The sequence below is a fragment of the Taudactylus pleione genome, unplaced genomic scaffold (assembly GCF_031769625.1).
Source record: "Taudactylus pleione unplaced genomic scaffold, aTauple2 ptg000842l, whole genome shotgun sequence".
Taxonomy (NCBI): Eukaryota; Metazoa; Chordata; class Amphibia; order Anura; family Myobatrachidae; genus Taudactylus; species Taudactylus pleione.
In genome coordinates this window covers 3,695,001-3,713,682 of record NW_028285244.1, presented here as the reverse complement: position 1 = coordinate 3,713,682, position 18,682 = coordinate 3,695,001, and the positions used below count along the sequence as shown (strand labels likewise).

General features: G+C 43.9%; 1 protein-coding gene across 1 annotated transcript in view; it reads right to left on the bottom strand.

The window, feature by feature from the left end:
• Nucleotides 1-18,682, bottom strand: part of XPO4 (exportin 4) — a 138,934-nt gene that overhangs the window by 17,123 nt on the left and 103,129 nt on the right. The window contains exons 10-18 of the mRNA XM_088458528.1: nt 16,470-16,646; nt 11,626-11,768; nt 10,543-10,688; nt 7,797-7,974; nt 6,641-6,800; nt 6,290-6,459; nt 5,674-5,848; nt 3,332-3,625; nt 652-832 (exon numbers count right to left, since the gene is read on the bottom strand). Of these exons, the coding sequence (XP_088314654.1) occupies nt 652-832; nt 3,332-3,625; nt 5,674-5,848; nt 6,290-6,459; nt 6,641-6,800; nt 7,797-7,974; nt 10,543-10,688; nt 11,626-11,768; nt 16,470-16,646 (1,624 nt within the window). The remainder of the gene's footprint in view (nt 1-651; nt 833-3,331; nt 3,626-5,673; nt 5,849-6,289; nt 6,460-6,640; nt 6,801-7,796; nt 7,975-10,542; nt 10,689-11,625; nt 11,769-16,469; nt 16,647-18,682) is intronic.

The following is an 18,682-nucleotide window of genomic DNA, read 5'->3' as shown; positions in this document are numbered from 1 at the left end:
CAACTGCAAGACAAAACACGATAAATCGTTGGGTACGATTGGTTGACATTCATGAAGTCAACATGAGACTGATGGCATAAATTTGTCGACAGTGACCATGTCTACATGATGAACTGTTCAACAAACGGTCCCTGGTGATCTAGAGGTCTCTTACCAGCGGCTCCAGCGTCAGCATCAGTTCTGGCGGTACTGTCTCAGCAGCAGAGTATTTTCCACACAATCCTAATCCCTACCCCTAACCCTGTTCTCTAGCGCTTAACCCTAACCTGGGACACTGGACAGGTAATATGTATGTAGGATAAAGTTCACAAGCAAAATAGCTTTGTATAAAGGGTAAAAAATGACGCCAGACTCTCTCCACACTCCCCTCATTTAATTGTTTAGCAGTGCACTACGTGGCGATTGTAGGTTGTGGCACGCGACAATCACGTTAAAAAAATCTGTAATCATGTAATCAACAACAATTAACTTTCTGGTTGTATCAATTACATAGAGCATTTATAGAAGTTTCCATACCTACATATAAAGCTTTATAAAAATAAAAAAAAAGCAACTTTTCCACCCCAGATCAGTCTCTGAACTATTTCCAGTCTTAACAAATGCCCCATAAATCATAGTAAAACTTGCAACGCCCCTAATCCGCAGTCATACCGGTGTCACTGAAGTCTATGAACTCCTTTGACAGCAGATTAGTGAGAAGTTCCATGATGAGCAGCAGGTCCTGATACTGGTCCTCCTCCGCAGTGACGTCTATTCGCTTCCTGCCCAGGTTGTTCTTGGAGTAGACCTGCAGCAGGGTCAGGCATGCTTCATACAGATTCATGGCTTTGGACTGAAAAGGAATTTCTCTGCATCAGGATTATGCTCCACACAGGTCTAGACACAGGCGTTAATACTGACACTTAATGCTTACAAATCACATTACTGCTTTATGGTAAAGGCGAGCTATCTATACTGATAAATTCCTGACCAAAGTGTCTCCTCTAATCCCAGATTTACCGAAACCTAAAGGTGGGTAACACACTATAGCGATATATCTGCAGATCGTTCATACACACTGAACGGCCATCGTCTATCCGGCAGCCACGGGGTTCTGCTGTCAGGGAAGCAGGTCGGCCCCCTCCCCTCGGCTGCCGTTGTGTGTGTACGGGCGGTCTGCAGACAGCAGCACAGCCAATGCGATATGTCTGAACGACGCAGTTCACATACATATCGTCTGTACACACTGGCCGACGGCCAGCAGATATATTGGCCGATCAATTGATCAGGCCAGTGTGTACCCAGCATCACTCTCCTTACGAATATAGATCTATGTAGCCAATTGCCTTCAATTGTTTTTTTCATGAGAATTCCCTATAAATACACTTGACATGATCACCTAGATCTCCCATAATTGTTCACGCAGGAACTTTGAATCCTGCTTGCAGATGACGCACACTGCTGATCACCATGTACCGGTAGGCAGCTGTAACAAGAACACTACAAAGTGACAAGTAAGGAGTCGTAAATGTAGGTTTTAGGGCCAATTCAGAGGTTAAAGCAAATCAAAAGAGCAAGTAACTTTGTACCTTGGCTAAACCATGTTACACTGCAGGTGGGGCAGACTTATAGGTGCATACACACGGTCAGATCTGTCAGATGATCGATGAACAATTTTTACCAACGATTTGAACGACTGAATGATTTCAGACAGTATAAAGAATGAAATAGACCAAATCTGACTGCAAACACATCAGATGTCAGATATCGTTATCTGACAATCGGGAACGCGTATCGTTCATCGTTACAGGCTCACGTGTCAGATTTTCTGTCATTTATGAACGATTTTTAAAATAGTTATCGCTCAAATCTGACCGTGTGTATGCACCAAATGTGCAGAGATGTAGGTGTGTGCCCTGGCCGAACTTTTATTTTGCAGTATAAAAATAAAGCTGGCCAGCATTTCTGGACTACATGCAACAGCAGCCAGTATTTACCCCACATGCACATAAATAAAATAGCTGTATTTCTCCCCCTTGCATAACATGGTTTGCCCAGCGCCAGAGTTGCTCCTTTTTTTTGCTTTGCTCTCAATCTTCCCGTTTATGTGCAATTTCCCTAAACGGGATGTTTAACTTCTTTTGATCTTTAATGCTCCAGAGGCAGTTTGTGCTTTTACTAGTAACTAAAACAGCATAATTATCATACGGACTGGTATTTCTAAACGTTTAACTCCTATAGGGATAACCAAGCATTTTGAGGAAAATAATGATACTTACAGGCACACTAGTGAGTCCATGACGAGACTTACAACAGCTTAACTTTACCCCAGCAAAATGCCCACTAAATAGTGAACATTCAAGACACTATGGAGGAGATGTATCAAAGCTTCTACAGTGGACAAGTGAAGAAGTTGCCCATAGCAACCAATCAGCTTTTATCTATCAAATATCACATACATTCTATAAAATGATACCTAGGAGATGATTGATTGTTACGGACAACTTCTTCACTTGACCTGTTTAGACGATTTGATACAGCCAGGGCCTTAAGAGAGCCTGGCCGGGCCCGGGGTAAAGGATGGGGGTTGGCCTAATTGTGGGAGACGTGGCCATGCTCCCATGAAAAAAACAAACAAATATTGCTTTTTCAGCACCGCTGCGCGCCGGGGAGGGGGGCGCTATATGCCCCCCAGCCCGGCGCTAAGCGGGGGGGGGGGGGGGGGCTCAATCAGTGTGATCGCTCCACCCCCACAGCCTTAGTAGACTGCTCCGGCTGCTGCAGCAGTCGCGAGCAGTCTCACACTGCAGCCCAGCACAATCCGTGTGCTGAGTTGCTGTGAGGGAGGGAAGGGGGGTGGGCGACGCCGGGCCCCGCTGGCAAGCCTTGGCAAACTGTGCCCCCCCCCCTCTCGGCACCCATGGATACAGCTCCCTCTAAATGCAATTGGCACGCTGACCATCTACACAGAGATAAACCAGGTCTTTTATTATAAAACAGAGAGGTCCATCTTAGTAATGGAGGTGTAAGAAGTTCTTAAATTCTGACTAGCAGAACACTGCCATCGCCAAAATACAGCCTTAAGAACAGCTATAATGCAGGTAGAATATTTACGGCTGATAAGACCGTGTCCTCAGGATGGCAGCTCCTGATTGGTCACAGGACAAGTCCAATCAGGTATCCTCTCCCTGGTATCACAGCCCTTTACCCCTTTTGAAAATGCACCATAACAGGGGAAATGCTGGATTCCAGCAACAGGGTATCAGAGGAGGCATTACCGTGTCCCTTCTAATGAAGGGGAACTCCCCTTGTTCATGTGTTACAAAGTCACTTAAGCGACCATAGCACTTACCTCTCCAAGGTAACAAATCTGTTTATGTGCAACTTCTACAAAAACTTCTATAATAAGGTTCACAGTCTCTGGGGTATTCTTGTAGACTTCCATTAGGCCAATGCAGTTAGTTAAAAAGTCCATTAGGAAATTAAAGAGGATGGCCACGTTGTCTATCTGAGTGGCCTCCGCTATGCCGCAGAGGGCTTCCAGCGTGGCGGTAATCTCCTGCTTCACCTCCTCTTCTTGGCAAATCTGCTGGAAGTTTTCTTGGTTTATCACATTCAAAAAGCGCTGCTGCAGAGGCTGCAGAACCTGTCGTACAGATACAGCGTCACCAATGTAAGCGAAACAGAGCCGTGCTCCACAATCTATCTCTCACTGCAGCTCGGAGCATTTATTTAGAATTACTCATCAGCAACAGCCAAACTAAATCTGCGGCCGAACATGGTTGAATAGACGGAGGCGACAAGTACACGAAGGGCTAGCCACGTTCAGCAGACTCATCTATTGGTTCACAGCACAATTGTTTATATTCACTGCCCTATACCCAATTCAAAGAGCAGAGCAGAATGCAAGGGCATTATATACCTACCTCCCTGATGCAGGGCCAGAACTACTGGTCAGCCAGGATCGGCTCGCCAGGGGCATAGCGAGAGAGAAAGAGAGAGAGAAAGAGAGAGAGAAAGAGAGAAAGAGAGAGAGAGAGAAAGAGAGAGAGAGAAAGAGAGAGAGAGAAAGAGAGAGAGAAAGAGAGAGAGAGAAGAGAGAGAGAAAGAGAGAGAGAGAGAGAGAAAGAGAGAGAGAAAGAGAGAGAAAGAGAGAGAGAGAAAGAAAGAGAGAAAGAGAGAAAGAAAGAGAAAGAGAAAAAGAGAAAAAGAGAGAAAGAGAGAGAAAAAGAGAGAAAGAAAGAGAAAACGAGAAAAAGAAAGAAAAAGACAAAGACAGAGAGAGAGAGAAAGAGAAAGAGAGAGAAAGAGAAAGAAAAAGAAAGAAAGAAAAAGATAGAGAGAGAGAGAAAGAGAGAGAAAGAAAAAGAAAGAGAAAGAAAAAGAAAGAGAAAGAAAAAGAAAGAGAAAGAAAAAGAGAGAGAAAGAAAAAGAAAGAGAAAGAAAAAGAAAGAGAAAGAAAAAGAAAGAGAAAGAAAAAGAGAGAGAAAGAAAAAGAAAGAGAAAGAAAAAGAAAGAGAAAGAAAAAGAGAGAGAAAGAAAAAGAAAGAGAAAGAAAAAGAAAAAGAAAAAGAAAAAGAAAAAGAAAAAGAAAAAGAAAAAGAGAGAGAGAGAGAGAGAGAGAGAGAGAGAGAGAGAGAGAGAGAGATACCACCCACAAATTTTAAAAACTATGGGGCCCACAGGTTCCCAAAAACCAGGGAAAGCTTTCAGCAATTTACCCCAAGCCTTGCCTTTAGTACTGGGCTCCTGGCTCCATTGTAGAGGCTCTATAATGTTGTGGGCCAAAAGTGCAGTACGGGCAACGTAACTACATTGTAATGCTGCAGAGTAGAAGTTATGCTTAGTCAATTCTTTCACTTTGTCAGGGTCAACCAGAAGCCTCAATAAATACTTTGCTGCCTTATTGCTGGAGGTAGGCAAGACACCCGAAGATGGACTACAGAGTTGGATTTACAACAGGGAAGCTGGGACAGTCACCCTAGGGCCCCCAAACAGAGCTACATCAGCAGCGTGGGGTGAACTGTGGGTGTTGTGTGTGTTATAATGTGAACTGGGTGCATTACTGTGTACAACACATTTTCGGTTCTGGGAGTATTTACACATACTGTTTAATAATATAACCTTCACAATTTTATCCCCCCCCCCCCAACCTTAACCTGGCCCTGGTGGACTACACAATTAAAAATTTGTTCTGGTGAAGAACTGGCCAACCTGTGGATTTCCAGCTGTTGTGAAACTACAAGTCCCAGCATGCTTTACCAGCTGGTCGTTGGGAGGGTATGCAGGGACTTGTAGTTACACAACAGCTGGAGAGTCACAAGATGGCCAGGATGATTTCAGTGGAAGGTTTTAGGACAGAGGTTCCAAACTCCGGCACTACAGTCCAGGATTTAAGGCTATGTTTCAGCACAGGTGACTTAATTAGCACCTCAGTCAACCTGATTTAACCATCTGGGCCTCAAGCATGGATATCCTTAAAACCTGGACAGTTTTGGCAGAGTTTGGGAACCTCTGCTTTAGGGGAAGGAAAGAAAAGAACAAAAATACAATGACGCGGTACCTTTATAATAAATCTACATAAAAATATATACAAGAAATATCTGAAATACCCGTACTCATTTTAAAACAGGTACAAGCAGGTCCTGTGAGTAGAAGTCTTATCTGGCCTGATCAGCTACACATCCTCCTTACCTCCGTCCAGTACTGCTGCTTTGTGTCCGAGTCCATGTGCGCAAACCCCCCCAGGACCAGAGCTTTCATGAGCGTCCTCTGCACAGAGCTAGACAGGAAGTGCAGGGGAGGACTCCTCCGTGCAAACTGCTTGGCCAGGTTCCACCAGTTCTCACACTGTATGACCAAATTAGCCCTACAAAATAGAATTCCAGGATCATAAACCCACCCAAGCCGGGGTACCAGTCCAAGAAATTTACATAATTCAGTAAAGGCAATTAGCACGGTGCAAACTTTCAGCAACGTCAGAATAGATCTCAGCCTAGAACACGGGGTAGGCAACCTGTGGCACTCCAGCTGTTGTGGAACTAAACATTCAAGCATGTCCTTTTAGCATGCCTGAAGAGCAAAACTGTGGCAGGGCATGCTGGGGATGTGTAGTTCCATAGCAGCTGGAGTGCCGCAGGTTGCCTACCCCTGTTCTAGGCTGAGATCTATGCTGACGGTTGCTGAAAGTTTGCACCCCTGGTCTAAAAGAAGCTAGTAATGAAATAAAGGGTCTCATTGGTTGGTCTGGGTTATTATAAATATTTGCACCATCGATCCAGTCATCTAAACAGCAACCCGAGTTTGTTACCTCTCTCTCCTTTCTACCAAGGCCACCAATAACTGGACAGTGTCATTAGCCAGCTCCTGCTCAGAGCTCCAGACAGACAGATTACTGATCACTTTCTCGAGTAGATAACCGATTATCCACTGGGATCCTTCTGTGTCCGCCCCGAAGGCTGTATTTAATGGCAGGCTGATCTACGGGGTACAAACAAGGGACAGCATCAATAAAAAATTCAAAGTGACATCACAACAAAAAAAACAAAAACAAGAGACTGACCAATAAGTAACTACACCAGATGGAATCCCGTCATTGTATAACCCTCATTAGTACCAATACGATACATCCACAAGCCTAGCTATTGTGTGCTATCCTTACCTGGTCATACAGTTTTTCATCCACAAGGAGATAGGTCTTCGCCCAGCGTTTCAGAAACCAGACAATGTCCTTCCCCATCTGGGGGCTTAATAGATGTGTTAAATCCGCCCTTGTTGCTCGGGACTCTACTTCTGAAGCTCTCAAGACAGCCGAGAGTAACCTGCATGGCAGAGACATACAGTATAATCACAACTGTACGACCGTTAGCTGAAAGCCATCAATGGGATCTCTCACCAACACTGTTGGTTTAAATTTGATATACTCTGCTCTTCACAAACAAAAGTAGTATTTTCAAAGTAACAGACACGGAATGGCAAATTTTATTATTTATTATACAGGTGGAATAAGTAGAATATATGGTAAATGTTACTCTGCAAAATCATTTAATACACAGGCACTGGTAGGGAAAGCAGTATGATTTACCGCCGGACACCTGCCCGGCGGTTGGAATCCCAACACCAGGAGGCTGGCAGAGGAGGAAATCCCGATCGTCGAAGGTAAGTATTGTCTAACCTATTTGTAACCCCCTAACCCTCCTTTAGGATGCCTAACCCTAACCTTCCCCCCCAGTGCCTAAACCTATCCCCCCTTCCCCACCGCCTAAACCCAAGTCCCCCAGGGGGGTGCCTAACCCTAACCTCCCGGGGGTGGGTGCATAACCCTAAGACCACCCCCCCCCCGGGAGCCCTAAACCTAAGCCCTAAACCCCCCCCTGCACGGCAATCCGCAGCGGCGCCAGGCATCACTTCGATCGGGATGCCGGGCGCCAGTCTCCCGGTGTCGGTAAAATGACAGGCGTCTAGATTTAGATGCCTGTCATTTAACCCTCACCGGGATAAAGTAGTCGGGAAGCCGGCTGTCGGGATTAGGTCCGCCGGCTTCCTGACTGCATACCCTGGTAGGGTATCACCGCACTGCTAGCTGGAACGCCTCAGCTTGCCCAAGCCAGACAAGGTTATACTTAACCACATGTGTAATTATTGCTTGGGCACGATATTGCCTGTACTTTCGCCATAAAGGTGACAGTCACCCACAGAGAGCCTTGGCACAGCGAGATAGTCACTTTCCTTAGAGCTGAATGAACAAGCTGACTATGACTAACTCGCTGATCAGGAACCAGGGAATAAGTGTAAGGATGACCACATGCTATACGCACCTGATAACAGAGTCTGTCCTGTTACACCCTGGTATAGATGACGCCTTCTCTCCAGGAGATCCCAGGATCTGCAGCGTTGTGTTGATATCAACCTCTGTTGATTGTTTAATTGAATATTCCATTACTTCTGGAGGTATTAATGGAGTCTCACCCTGAGCATCATCAGCTAAGAGGTAGCCTGCATCAATAAACAGAGAGCGGTTTCATTTTTATTTGCCTTGTAAGAAGTGTAAGTGTTGCGGTTACATGTGTGACAAAAGCTCGTACAATTACTTGGCAGCAGGGAGTGTGAGCTGTGTGTCAGAATACGGACAGAACCTCAGACTGCAGCAATTCCAACACACAGCTCCAATGACACAGGCTGACATGTGATACAGAAAGTGGTCAGGAGAAGTAAACTGACTTCAACTCAGCTGTGAGCTCTGCCTAGAAGATTCCAGATTGAAAATGCTGTACACAGAATTAATTAGCTGTCTGCCTAGATTGCATCACACCAACATTATTCTAGGACAAAATCAGATGTAGCCCCTTTCAGGATGACACCCCCACTACACCAATACAGACATCTACACTACGTCACCACCTAAATTACAGAGACTCACGCTACGCCACCACCCAAATTACTGACACCCACACTACAATACCACTCAAATTACTGACACCCGCACTAAGCCACCACCCACACTAAGCCACTACACAAATTACAGACACCCAAATTACAGACACACACACTAGGCCACTACCCAAATTACCAACACCCACACTAAGCCACCACCCAAATTACCAACACCCACACTAAGCCACTACCCAAATTACAGACACCCACACTAAGCCACCACACCAAATTACTGACACCCACACTAAGCCACCACCCAAATTACAGACACCCACACTAGGCCACTACCCAAATTACAGACACCAACACTAGGCCACCACCCAAATTACCAACACCCACACTAGGCTACTACCCAAATTACAGACACCCACACTATAATTCCACCCAGAGTACCAACACCCACACTAGGCCACTACACAAATTACAGACACCCAAACTATAATTCCACCCAGAGTACCGACACCCACACTATGCCACTACCCAAATTACAGACACCCAAACTATAATTCCACCCAGAGTACCGACACCCACACTAAGCCACTACACAAATTACAGACACCCACACTACGCCACTACCAAAACTAGACACCCACACTACGCCACTACCCAAATTACAGACACCCACACTACGCCACTACCCAAATTACAGACACCCACTCAAATTACAAACACTCACACTACAATGCCACCCAAAGTACTGACACCCACACACCACGCAACCCAAATTACTAATACCCACACTACACCACTACCCAAAATACTGACATCAACACTATGCCACCCTTGTACAATTATAATTTTACCTACAACAGAGGTACACAGCATGTGAGTTTAAACTTCAGAAGGTTTTCTGGGTCCCTTCCTAGTCCCAGAATATGGCACAATGACCTTGTGATCCCAGCGTAAAAGAGGATGAGCTCAGCTATGATACCAAATACTGGCAATTGCATTACCACCATACTCTGCCCCCCTCCCAATGCAAACACCTATAGCAGACCGCCAGACACCTAATAAGGAATCCGAAGTCTCCTCGCGACGGAGCGAGTGGAGCCGCTGATACCCCCGCTGAGCCTGGGTGCCGTAAGATCACGCGACACGTGACACCCGGAAGTCTCACAGGGCACAGTGTGTACTGCACGACACCGGTGCGGAACATCGGAGACCAGGAGGACACAGCGGAAGAGATCAAGTATACCTGGAGGTGTACAACAAGGACGTAGAGGGTAAGTAAGTGCACCTGGGGGACACGGGACGCCGCCCCACCAGACACTGCTTACATACCTCGCGTAGAGAACTTAATACTTTTGAAGCCAGATTCACCCTTTTTTTGCGCAAACAGCACGTACCACACCATGTTATATACTGAAACACTGCAATTATCTAAGTAATCACCCTAAGTTTGGGACAGTCAGACCAGTTAGTGGTAACCACCAACGTTACAGACATTCATCCACAAACTGTATCCTTAATATATATATACCTATGGACATATATCCATTGTTTTAACAAAGGAGCAGTGTGACTCCTAATAAATTGTCTCATACAGACAGATTGTCAACCTCTCTTCTTTGGGAACACTCACTAAATATCCCTTCATTCGAGCGCAGTACCCTCCTTCATTTACCTATAGCATGCATCCATTATACTGACCTACACCCTAAACAACCATGCACTCTGCACACCAATGATACAACACTACACTAATGCCACCACATAATGACAGCAAACTACTGTGCTACAGCAGGCTGTACATAATGTACACCATAATTTATAGAGATCACACACACACTTAATGCTACAAAGCTATGTAGTATAATGCACATTAAATTGCAGTACATAACAGTTTAGTACTTCAAACCTTCACTGTGCAATGACTGAGTCATAATTCCGGGGCTGGGACTATAGGAATGTATTAAAGCAATCAGTGCAAATTCATAACTAAATCTGATTGGACAGCTGCTGTAAGCGTGGTAACAGCCATCCAACCAGCATTACCAACACATTCGCTATGAGCAGTAAGTGATGCTGTATAGTGTTCAGTGAATGGGCCAATGTGAACTTACTTCAATCGTGCAAATATGGCAAAGGAGACAGAGGGTACACACCAGGGCTATAGGACGCATCACTCACCTGTAACTAAAATAAGCCAGTGAATGTCCTCATATAGGTCATCCAGAACTTTATTATCTATAGAGCCCGGCCCCGGTGAGGCCAATAACTGCTGCTGGTGCCTTTGTAGCTGCCCATGAAGTCTTGTCACTCGGTCCTCTAACAAGCTGAAACACCAGAATCACACATCTCAATAGAGTGAGCAAACAGGTTTACTCAGCGAGAAGCATATTAACATTAGCATATAGAAGAATATTAACAGCTTTATTATTTTTAAGAAGATGATCTTGGGGGGCAGTTGTCCAGGCCTTTGGTCTCATTTACTTTTTAAGGAGATAAAATCATTCTCTATGTGGAGGAGTCATTGGAATCTGGCACCACAGCAGTCCCCAAAGAAACTCTTCCCGTCTGGCTCCAGTACCAGTTACTTCTTAAGGGCCAAGGCGGCGTTTGACATCAGCGGTCAGTGCAAATGCATGAGTAAATCTGATTGGACAGTTGCTAAAAGCTTGGCGGTAAATTATCCACTCAGCATTATCAACACATATGCACTAAGCAGGGCTCCAAATAAATACAGATGTGTCCTCAAGCACCTATACCAGAGGTTCCCAAACACGGTCCTCAAGGAACCCCAACAGTTCTGGTTTCGAGATATCCATGATGGAGCACAGGTGGTTAAATCAAATTGACTGAGGTACCAATTAAGTCACCTGTGGTCATGTATGAATATCCTTAAAACATGGACTGTTAGGGTGCCTTGAGGACCGAGTTTGGGAACCTCTGACCTATATACCTTTTGTGCCGTATGGCGTCTTGTGTGTTAGTTCGCAAATAGTGTACAAGGTAAATAGGATTAGTGTTTCGGCGCGGGTAAGTAGCAAAGTCTGGGGTGTAATAAACTGGGCCATTTGGCGCGATTTGAGGAAAAGTGTATATGGACACATCAGTAATTACTGGCAGGGTTTTTACTTTTCAGAAACGCGCACAAGATCCTGCCCAAGAGTTCCAAAATAAGAATAAACTAGATTTGTCTGACGGTAACATGACAGTGCGTTCTCTCCGGTGAGTAACATGTTATACAGCACATAAAGCTAGACCCTGTACCTAGTCAGCAGGGGTATGCAGTGGTCCGCAGCTATTCTCCCCAGCATGCCCACGCTGGCCAGCTGATCAGAAAACAAGTCACGATCATCTTCTTGTATTTCGTTTATTTCTTCCTCCTCCCGGGAGGCAACACCGTTGGCAGTCTGGGGGCAGAATAAAAGTAACAGAAAATCTACATGATTATAACAGGCGTAAACATAAAAGCAATGTGCAACAGTCAGCTGCTGAAAAACAAAACAAAATAATCATTTACAACCGGACCGTCAGCTTTGCCTAATTGTCAGAGCAGTTTGGTTTACTTAGAAAATAATTTGCTTCATGTCTCCCCTCACTGCATGCAGCCCCCTCTAAAGTCACAGACATGAAGGATTATTATATTATTAACATTTATTTATCTAGTGCCATCATTATCAATTGCGTTTTACAATTGGGGACAAAACATTAATAAAACAAGACTGTACAGCAACAGGTAAGAGGGCCCTTCTCGCAGGCTAATAACCTATAGCAGAAGTTCTCAAAATCAGTCCTCAGGACCCCACACAACTCCTAACAAAAAGTATGGTGGTCGCTCATATCAGCTTAATGACAGCACAGGTGCTTGTAAAGGGCGGGGTTTATACTGAACATAGAAAAAAGTGGGGATTTGCTCTCCGGCACACTGCAGCAAAAAACAAAAATACTTAAATCCTACATAATAGAGATTCAGAGGTATTAGTTACATACATTTGCAAATATATGAATAAGCGCCAGGCCATCGTCAAGGCTAACTAACGTCCCTAACATGAAAGGGTTCACGTCCGAGAAGCAAGGTACCCCAAAAATTTCTAGCCAAGAACCATCCCCAGGGCATCACATGAAAAGGGGAAAAAAGGTGAGTGAAGTGTAAAGAATAGATGTGTAAAGATAAATCAATAAGTGTTAATGAAATGAGAGAGAATTAAAATGACAAATAATAATCAATTAGAAAAGTGATAAACTATAGATATTTGCAAATGTATGTAACTAATACCTCTGGATCTTTATTATCATGTAGGATTTAAGTATTTTTGTTGATTTTGCTGCAGTGTGCTGGAGGGCAAATCCCTTTTTTTCCTGTGTTCAGTATAAACCCCGCCCTTTACAAGCACCCGTGCTGTCATTAAGCTGATATGAGCGACCTTTTTGTTTGCAGTCTTGAGAGGCATGAAGGGAGCCAGCATTGGGAGGATGTGCTGGTCCTTATAGTGCCATGTGGAGGTTTCTGGGGTACCTCCAAGGTAAGTTAGCTCTCAGCTTATACATGTGCTGTTATTATGTAGTACACTAATTTGTAATTATATTACCCAGAGTGGGTGCTACTATTATGTAGCAATAATTATTTTGGGGTGAGTGTTTGGGAGTGGGGCCCCCGGAATTGTTCTGGCTGGACCTTTTTCAGGGCCTCACCACTTAATTCACAGATATTTTTTATCACTTTTCTAATTGTTTGTTTATTATTTGTCATTTTAATTCTCTCTCATTTCATTAACACTTATTGATTTATCTTTACACATCTATTCTTTACACTTCACTATCACCTTTTTGTGTAATGCCCTGGGGATGGTCCTTGGCTGGAATCTTTTGGGGTACCTTGATTCTCGGACGTGAACCCCTTAATGTTAGGGACGCCAGTATAGAGGAGCCTTGACGATGGCTTGGCGCTTATTCGTATATTTGCAAATGTATGTAACTAATACCTCTGAATCTCTATTATCATGTAGGATTTAAGAATTTTTGTTGATTTTGCTGCAGTGTGCTGGAGGGAAAATCCCTTTTTTTCTGTGTTCCTCAAACAACTCCTGCATGCATCTGCCATCCGAGTGCAGCAACCGTAGAAGGCATCTCAGGATCACCATCATGACCATTGATCGCAATGGTTGCTGCTTTGGCCACGCTACGTAAGCTAATACTTACTCATCCTGGCCGTCGGAACTGGACAGCCGGGTCCAGATGGTCTGCATCTGATGATGCAGACCCTAGACTCAGCTCGCCCCTGTTTTGGAGAACGGTCCTTATGTCTGCCCCCCCAAACGACATGCTGCGGCTAAGGTGGGACTGTGAGCAAACTCGCAGGACACTGTTCTGCACATGCGCATAACCCCATCAGTGATGAACGCAAACCATAGAGTTTGCCAACATCTCTGAATAAGACCTGAGTTTAGAAAAAACTGCTATAGGATATACATTGCTGTAAGCAGAATTAGGATTTTGAAGCACAAATGCTTTGAAAAGGATACATTGATATATACATTATCTCCGGATACATAGATATATATACACTATCTCAGGATACATTGATATATACATTATCTCAACAAGGGCAGATATTAAAGCTGATTGAATTACTAGTTTTTCATATGGTACAAACGGATGTTTTTAATAGTCTTATTTTTCCTTTTTTTATTTTTAAGATGCTCCAAAAGCAAAGTAGGTCAGAATTTAAAAAATGTGTTTTCTATACCTTTACATTAATTAGAGCAAAGCATATATCTCTGCTAAGTCCAGGATCTGCCCCTTTCTTACCGTGGAAGCCACTCAAACGCTTATCCATGCGCTTATTTTTTGCCTTGATTATGATAATCTACTCCTCACTATCATACATATCCCCCCCCTCGTCCCTCTTCAGTCTATGCTTAATTCTGCTACACACCTCATTTTCCTCTAGCACAACAGCCAGGTTATCACTAAATTAGCCTGGCTCTGCTACAACCATTTTGGAATGCGGTCAGGAAGCCGGCGGTCGAAATGCCGACCGCTGGCTTCCAGACTGTGAAATCCCGGTATGGGACTAATGATAGGCGTCGAAATCCCGACGCCCATCATCATCTCCACGCCGAAATCCCGATGCCCACCATTCCGAACGAAGGTAAGCCGGGCGTCGGGAGCGGATAGCCGCGGGGGGTGGGGGCGGGAGGATTATGGACTCACGGGGGGACTTAGGGTTAGGCAACCCCCCCGGGAGGGTTAGGGTAGGGGTGGTTAGCGTTAGGCAGCCCCCAGGGGGAGGTTAGGGTTAGGCACCGACCTGGAGGGTTACGGTGCGGAGAGGGGGGCGGGTTAGGTTTAGGCACCCCTGGGGGGAGGTTAGGCATTAGGGGTGGAGGTTAGGGTTAGCGAGGGAGAGGGTTAGGTATAGCTTAAATACATACCCTGTCGGGATCTTCATTCTTCTGCCGTCGGTATTACATCCGCCGGGCTTTAGTCCGGCGGTATGTCATACCAATTCCAACAATTTTACCCAACAGTCACAGCCAAATGGCTCTGATACTTTTTTCACTACTGCAAACTGAAGTTAAATGTGACAGATTGCACCTAAAAGGCGAGAAAAGTTATAGCGACAGCAACCGCAACTTCTAGCAGTAAGACATGTTGCGCAAAGTTTATCCACATAAAGAGAACTAATGCCCCAAGTTTAAACAGAAATAAAATGTAATGAGCGTAGAACCACTGAGAAACAAGTAACGGAATTGGATTTGTACTGTGACCTCTAGCAATTGTTTGATTTACGGTCGGCGTACTTAGTCACTGAGCCGCCCGCTAAGCATGACATGCAATTATTAAATCGTGAAGCCTGTAAAACACACATGAAAATTAAAGTGGGTGCGGGGAATCAGCCAAACATACTGGGGAAAATCTGCTGCACACGTTTGTGCTTCTCGCCGCACACTTCCCAGATTCCTGGCTCTCCTTAATCTAAATCACCAAACACGTTTCTTTTGGCGACTTCAAAGCTGCAGCTGCCGACTGCAGAGAGCCTCACATCTATTTGTAAGCCTGGACTACCGCTTTGAAACCAAGTAGAGCTGCGGAATGTCAGCTGTGCTTTAATTTGTTACTTTGGGATAAATAACTTATTTGATAGAGATGTTTCGCCCCCTTCATATACATGACACTTGTTATTCCAATTGCATTAGCATCCTATATATGTGATATAACACAGCTACAAAAGCCTTTGAAGGACCTCCGAGTCTGCCGCAGATTTTCAGTTTTTACGTTTAGAGTTCTTTGGGATTAAAATGTAAATTAATGCAGGATGTGGGTGGCTGCGATAGGCGATGGGTTAGTAAGAGTTCACCAGAGTATAGATTCTGCGCGCTCCGCTAAGCTCCTGTGCGGTACACAGTTCCCTTTAATCTTTAACCCTAGGAGCACCAGAGCCACACATTACATACTTCTCAAGCATTGTACAGATTCCCACACAAGGCATCTATTTAGCTTTTATGTATTTTTTGGTAATTTATTAATTGCATTTTTCTCAGGCAGAATTGTTTATTTTTGTTGTCCTTGGATACGACACCACTTTCACAAATTGCATCGTATTTGGGGCATGGGCCATCCGCGTTTCGTCTGCCTTATAGTTGGGGCATTTTCTAAAAATGACAGGAGCGTTTAGGTATTTTCTAGACTTCAGACCCATACTTGATAAACCATACTTGCTTGCAGCACCTTACACTGCACTCGGGCTTAACCTCTAATATCCCTACAATTAAGAGCACAATTCTCATGGACAAGTCCAGGACCAAATACATCTGAGACTACCAAGGTGACTTAGAAAGTTTCCCCACTATCGGTGACAAAATAACCCGATTACCTACCACACACACAGGAAAAAACAGAAATCACTATAACTGGGCTTTTGAAGATTGTATAGCCAGTATTATGGAAAAAGCACCTGGGCTCGTTTAGAACAGACATGTGGATAGGAGCAATAGTATTCATATCATATTCTTATTCTACCATATTTCCTACTTCTGCCCAAAACAAATTAATTTGCTATTTACAGAACTAATAAAGTTTCCAGGGTAAAGAATGTTGGTTGCACTCACCAAGTTCCGCGTGCCATCTGGGGCCGCTAGGTGGCACTGGATATAAGAGTTAAACACCTGGACGGCATGCTGGATAAAGAAGCCTTTGTGGAAATGTTTATCGTCTTGCACCAATGTGAGCCACGATTCTAGCAGCTTATCATAAGCTTCCATGTACACCATGTCATCCTTGTCAAGCTGCAAACAAGAAGGAACAGACATGAGGTGAAATCACAAAGGTGTATTGTTACATATGGCTCGAAGCTCTTCCTGGCGATGTATTGCAGAGCAAAATAGCAATGCTCCGCTGTGCACGTCAGTCAGTTATGGTAACGCCGACATTGCAAGTCTACTGCAAACTTCCATGGGATGCAGGGCAAAACTTGCTATGTGCCATTCCGGAATGACATATGAAGGTCATCAAGTGGAATTGAATCACCCTCTTTGCCTTTCTTGTGCTAAAACTGCAAAGATGATCGATATGGGAGACCATACGATGACCATCTCACACACATAGAGCCCAACACATCTTATTTACATCTTAAAACACAATTGCCCCATATCTAACCAAAATAGAGTAAACCCCAAACTCTCCAAGGGTTCACAGCACTCTTTGTGGAGAGATCCTCAAAAGTCAGTGCAAATGCTATCAGGAAAGGTCAGGGGAAGTTATAATGGGCAACCGGGAGTAGGGATGGACATCAATGCTCGATGTTTTAAAACCATTGATGTTTCTATTCTGACGGCATTGTTTATCCGTTCCATGGCTGACTAAGATGGTTGCCGCCATTGAATGGTGTGCAATTGCCATTCGATGTTCAAATACTGCCGAGTTCAGCTGTTTAACATCAGGCCTGGCCGCAGGTCGCAATTGCGCATGAGCAAGGCTTTTTTCTGGCGCATGCGAGAATAACCTTGATGGTTCCTCCATCCATTTCTGTTGATGCAATGGTTAGTTACCATCACATAATTCAACGGCAGCATCCAATCAAACTATTGGTGGCGGTCTTACATTGTCCACCCTCAATCAGGAGGCGGTTTTCAATCCTTAAACTAAAAGGAGATAATTGCTCTGACAATGTGACACTTTAGTATTTCAACCCTTTCCTCTTTAGTTCTCCTTAGTAGCTGCATAAGGGAGAGTCAGGCTAAGGGTGCATGACATGTAGGTCATGTGTTTATGGACACCTAGTAAAGACTATGCACACATGCAGCAAATACACAAGGTTAAAAAACATAAAACGCTAATATGCTAACTTACGCTTATAGGACTCAGGGGAGCTAATCAGGAGAAAGGGTGGTGTTAAAGATCTCTCATGATTGAAAATGGACACTTGCTTGAATAACTTCATTTATAGGGGGGAGATGTATCAAACCTTGGAGAGAGATAAAGTACCAACCAATCAGCTCCTGTCATTTTTCAAGCGCAGTCAATAAAATGAGAGTGAGGAGCTCATTGGTTTCTCTCTCTCCAAGGCTTAGTACATCTGTCCAAGTGTGTGTGTGTATGAGATATATATATATCTATATTACAAGAAATGCCCTTAAAATAAAACCAAATAGAAACAGTATAAGTACCAGCTGCACCTCTCTATTGGCCCCCCGTTAGATGGGTGTCTACAGTAGTGATTTGACAGTTTCAGGTTATTAACTGTTGTTTATGTAAAATAAAATAAATATTTTTTAAAATACTAATCGTGGCCATCTGCCTATTATGTTTGGGTGTTTTCTGATGTGAGGGTATATTTCAGGAAAAATTCAATCCCTGTGAAAATTGCTTAGTCAGTACTCATTCCCACATTGGAAGAAAAATCTCAAAGATTAGAAGTTCATTATAAGAAGATATTCCATCTATCTAGGACTGACCTGCCGTTTTAGTAAAAATTATATTTTAATGATTTGTTATTTTATATACTATGTATCTGGATGTTTTCTGTAAACAATATATGTGATTCTTGGAATTAAGGTTTAAGCGAGATATATATATATATATATTTTTTTTTTCAATTAATGAGCCCTACCTGTCATGCCTTCTTGGCCTTACTAGTTTCTCAATGATAGCTTAAAAAAAAACTACATGATCCTGCTTGGCCTCCAGATCATACAATATTGTTACAGGCACAGGAGTCGTCTATAAAACTGATTTTACACCAATACAATACAAATCCCGATCCCCCGAGAACTAGTTCCCCTGTCTCTGTCATCTCACCTGTTCTCTCATCACATTAAACCCT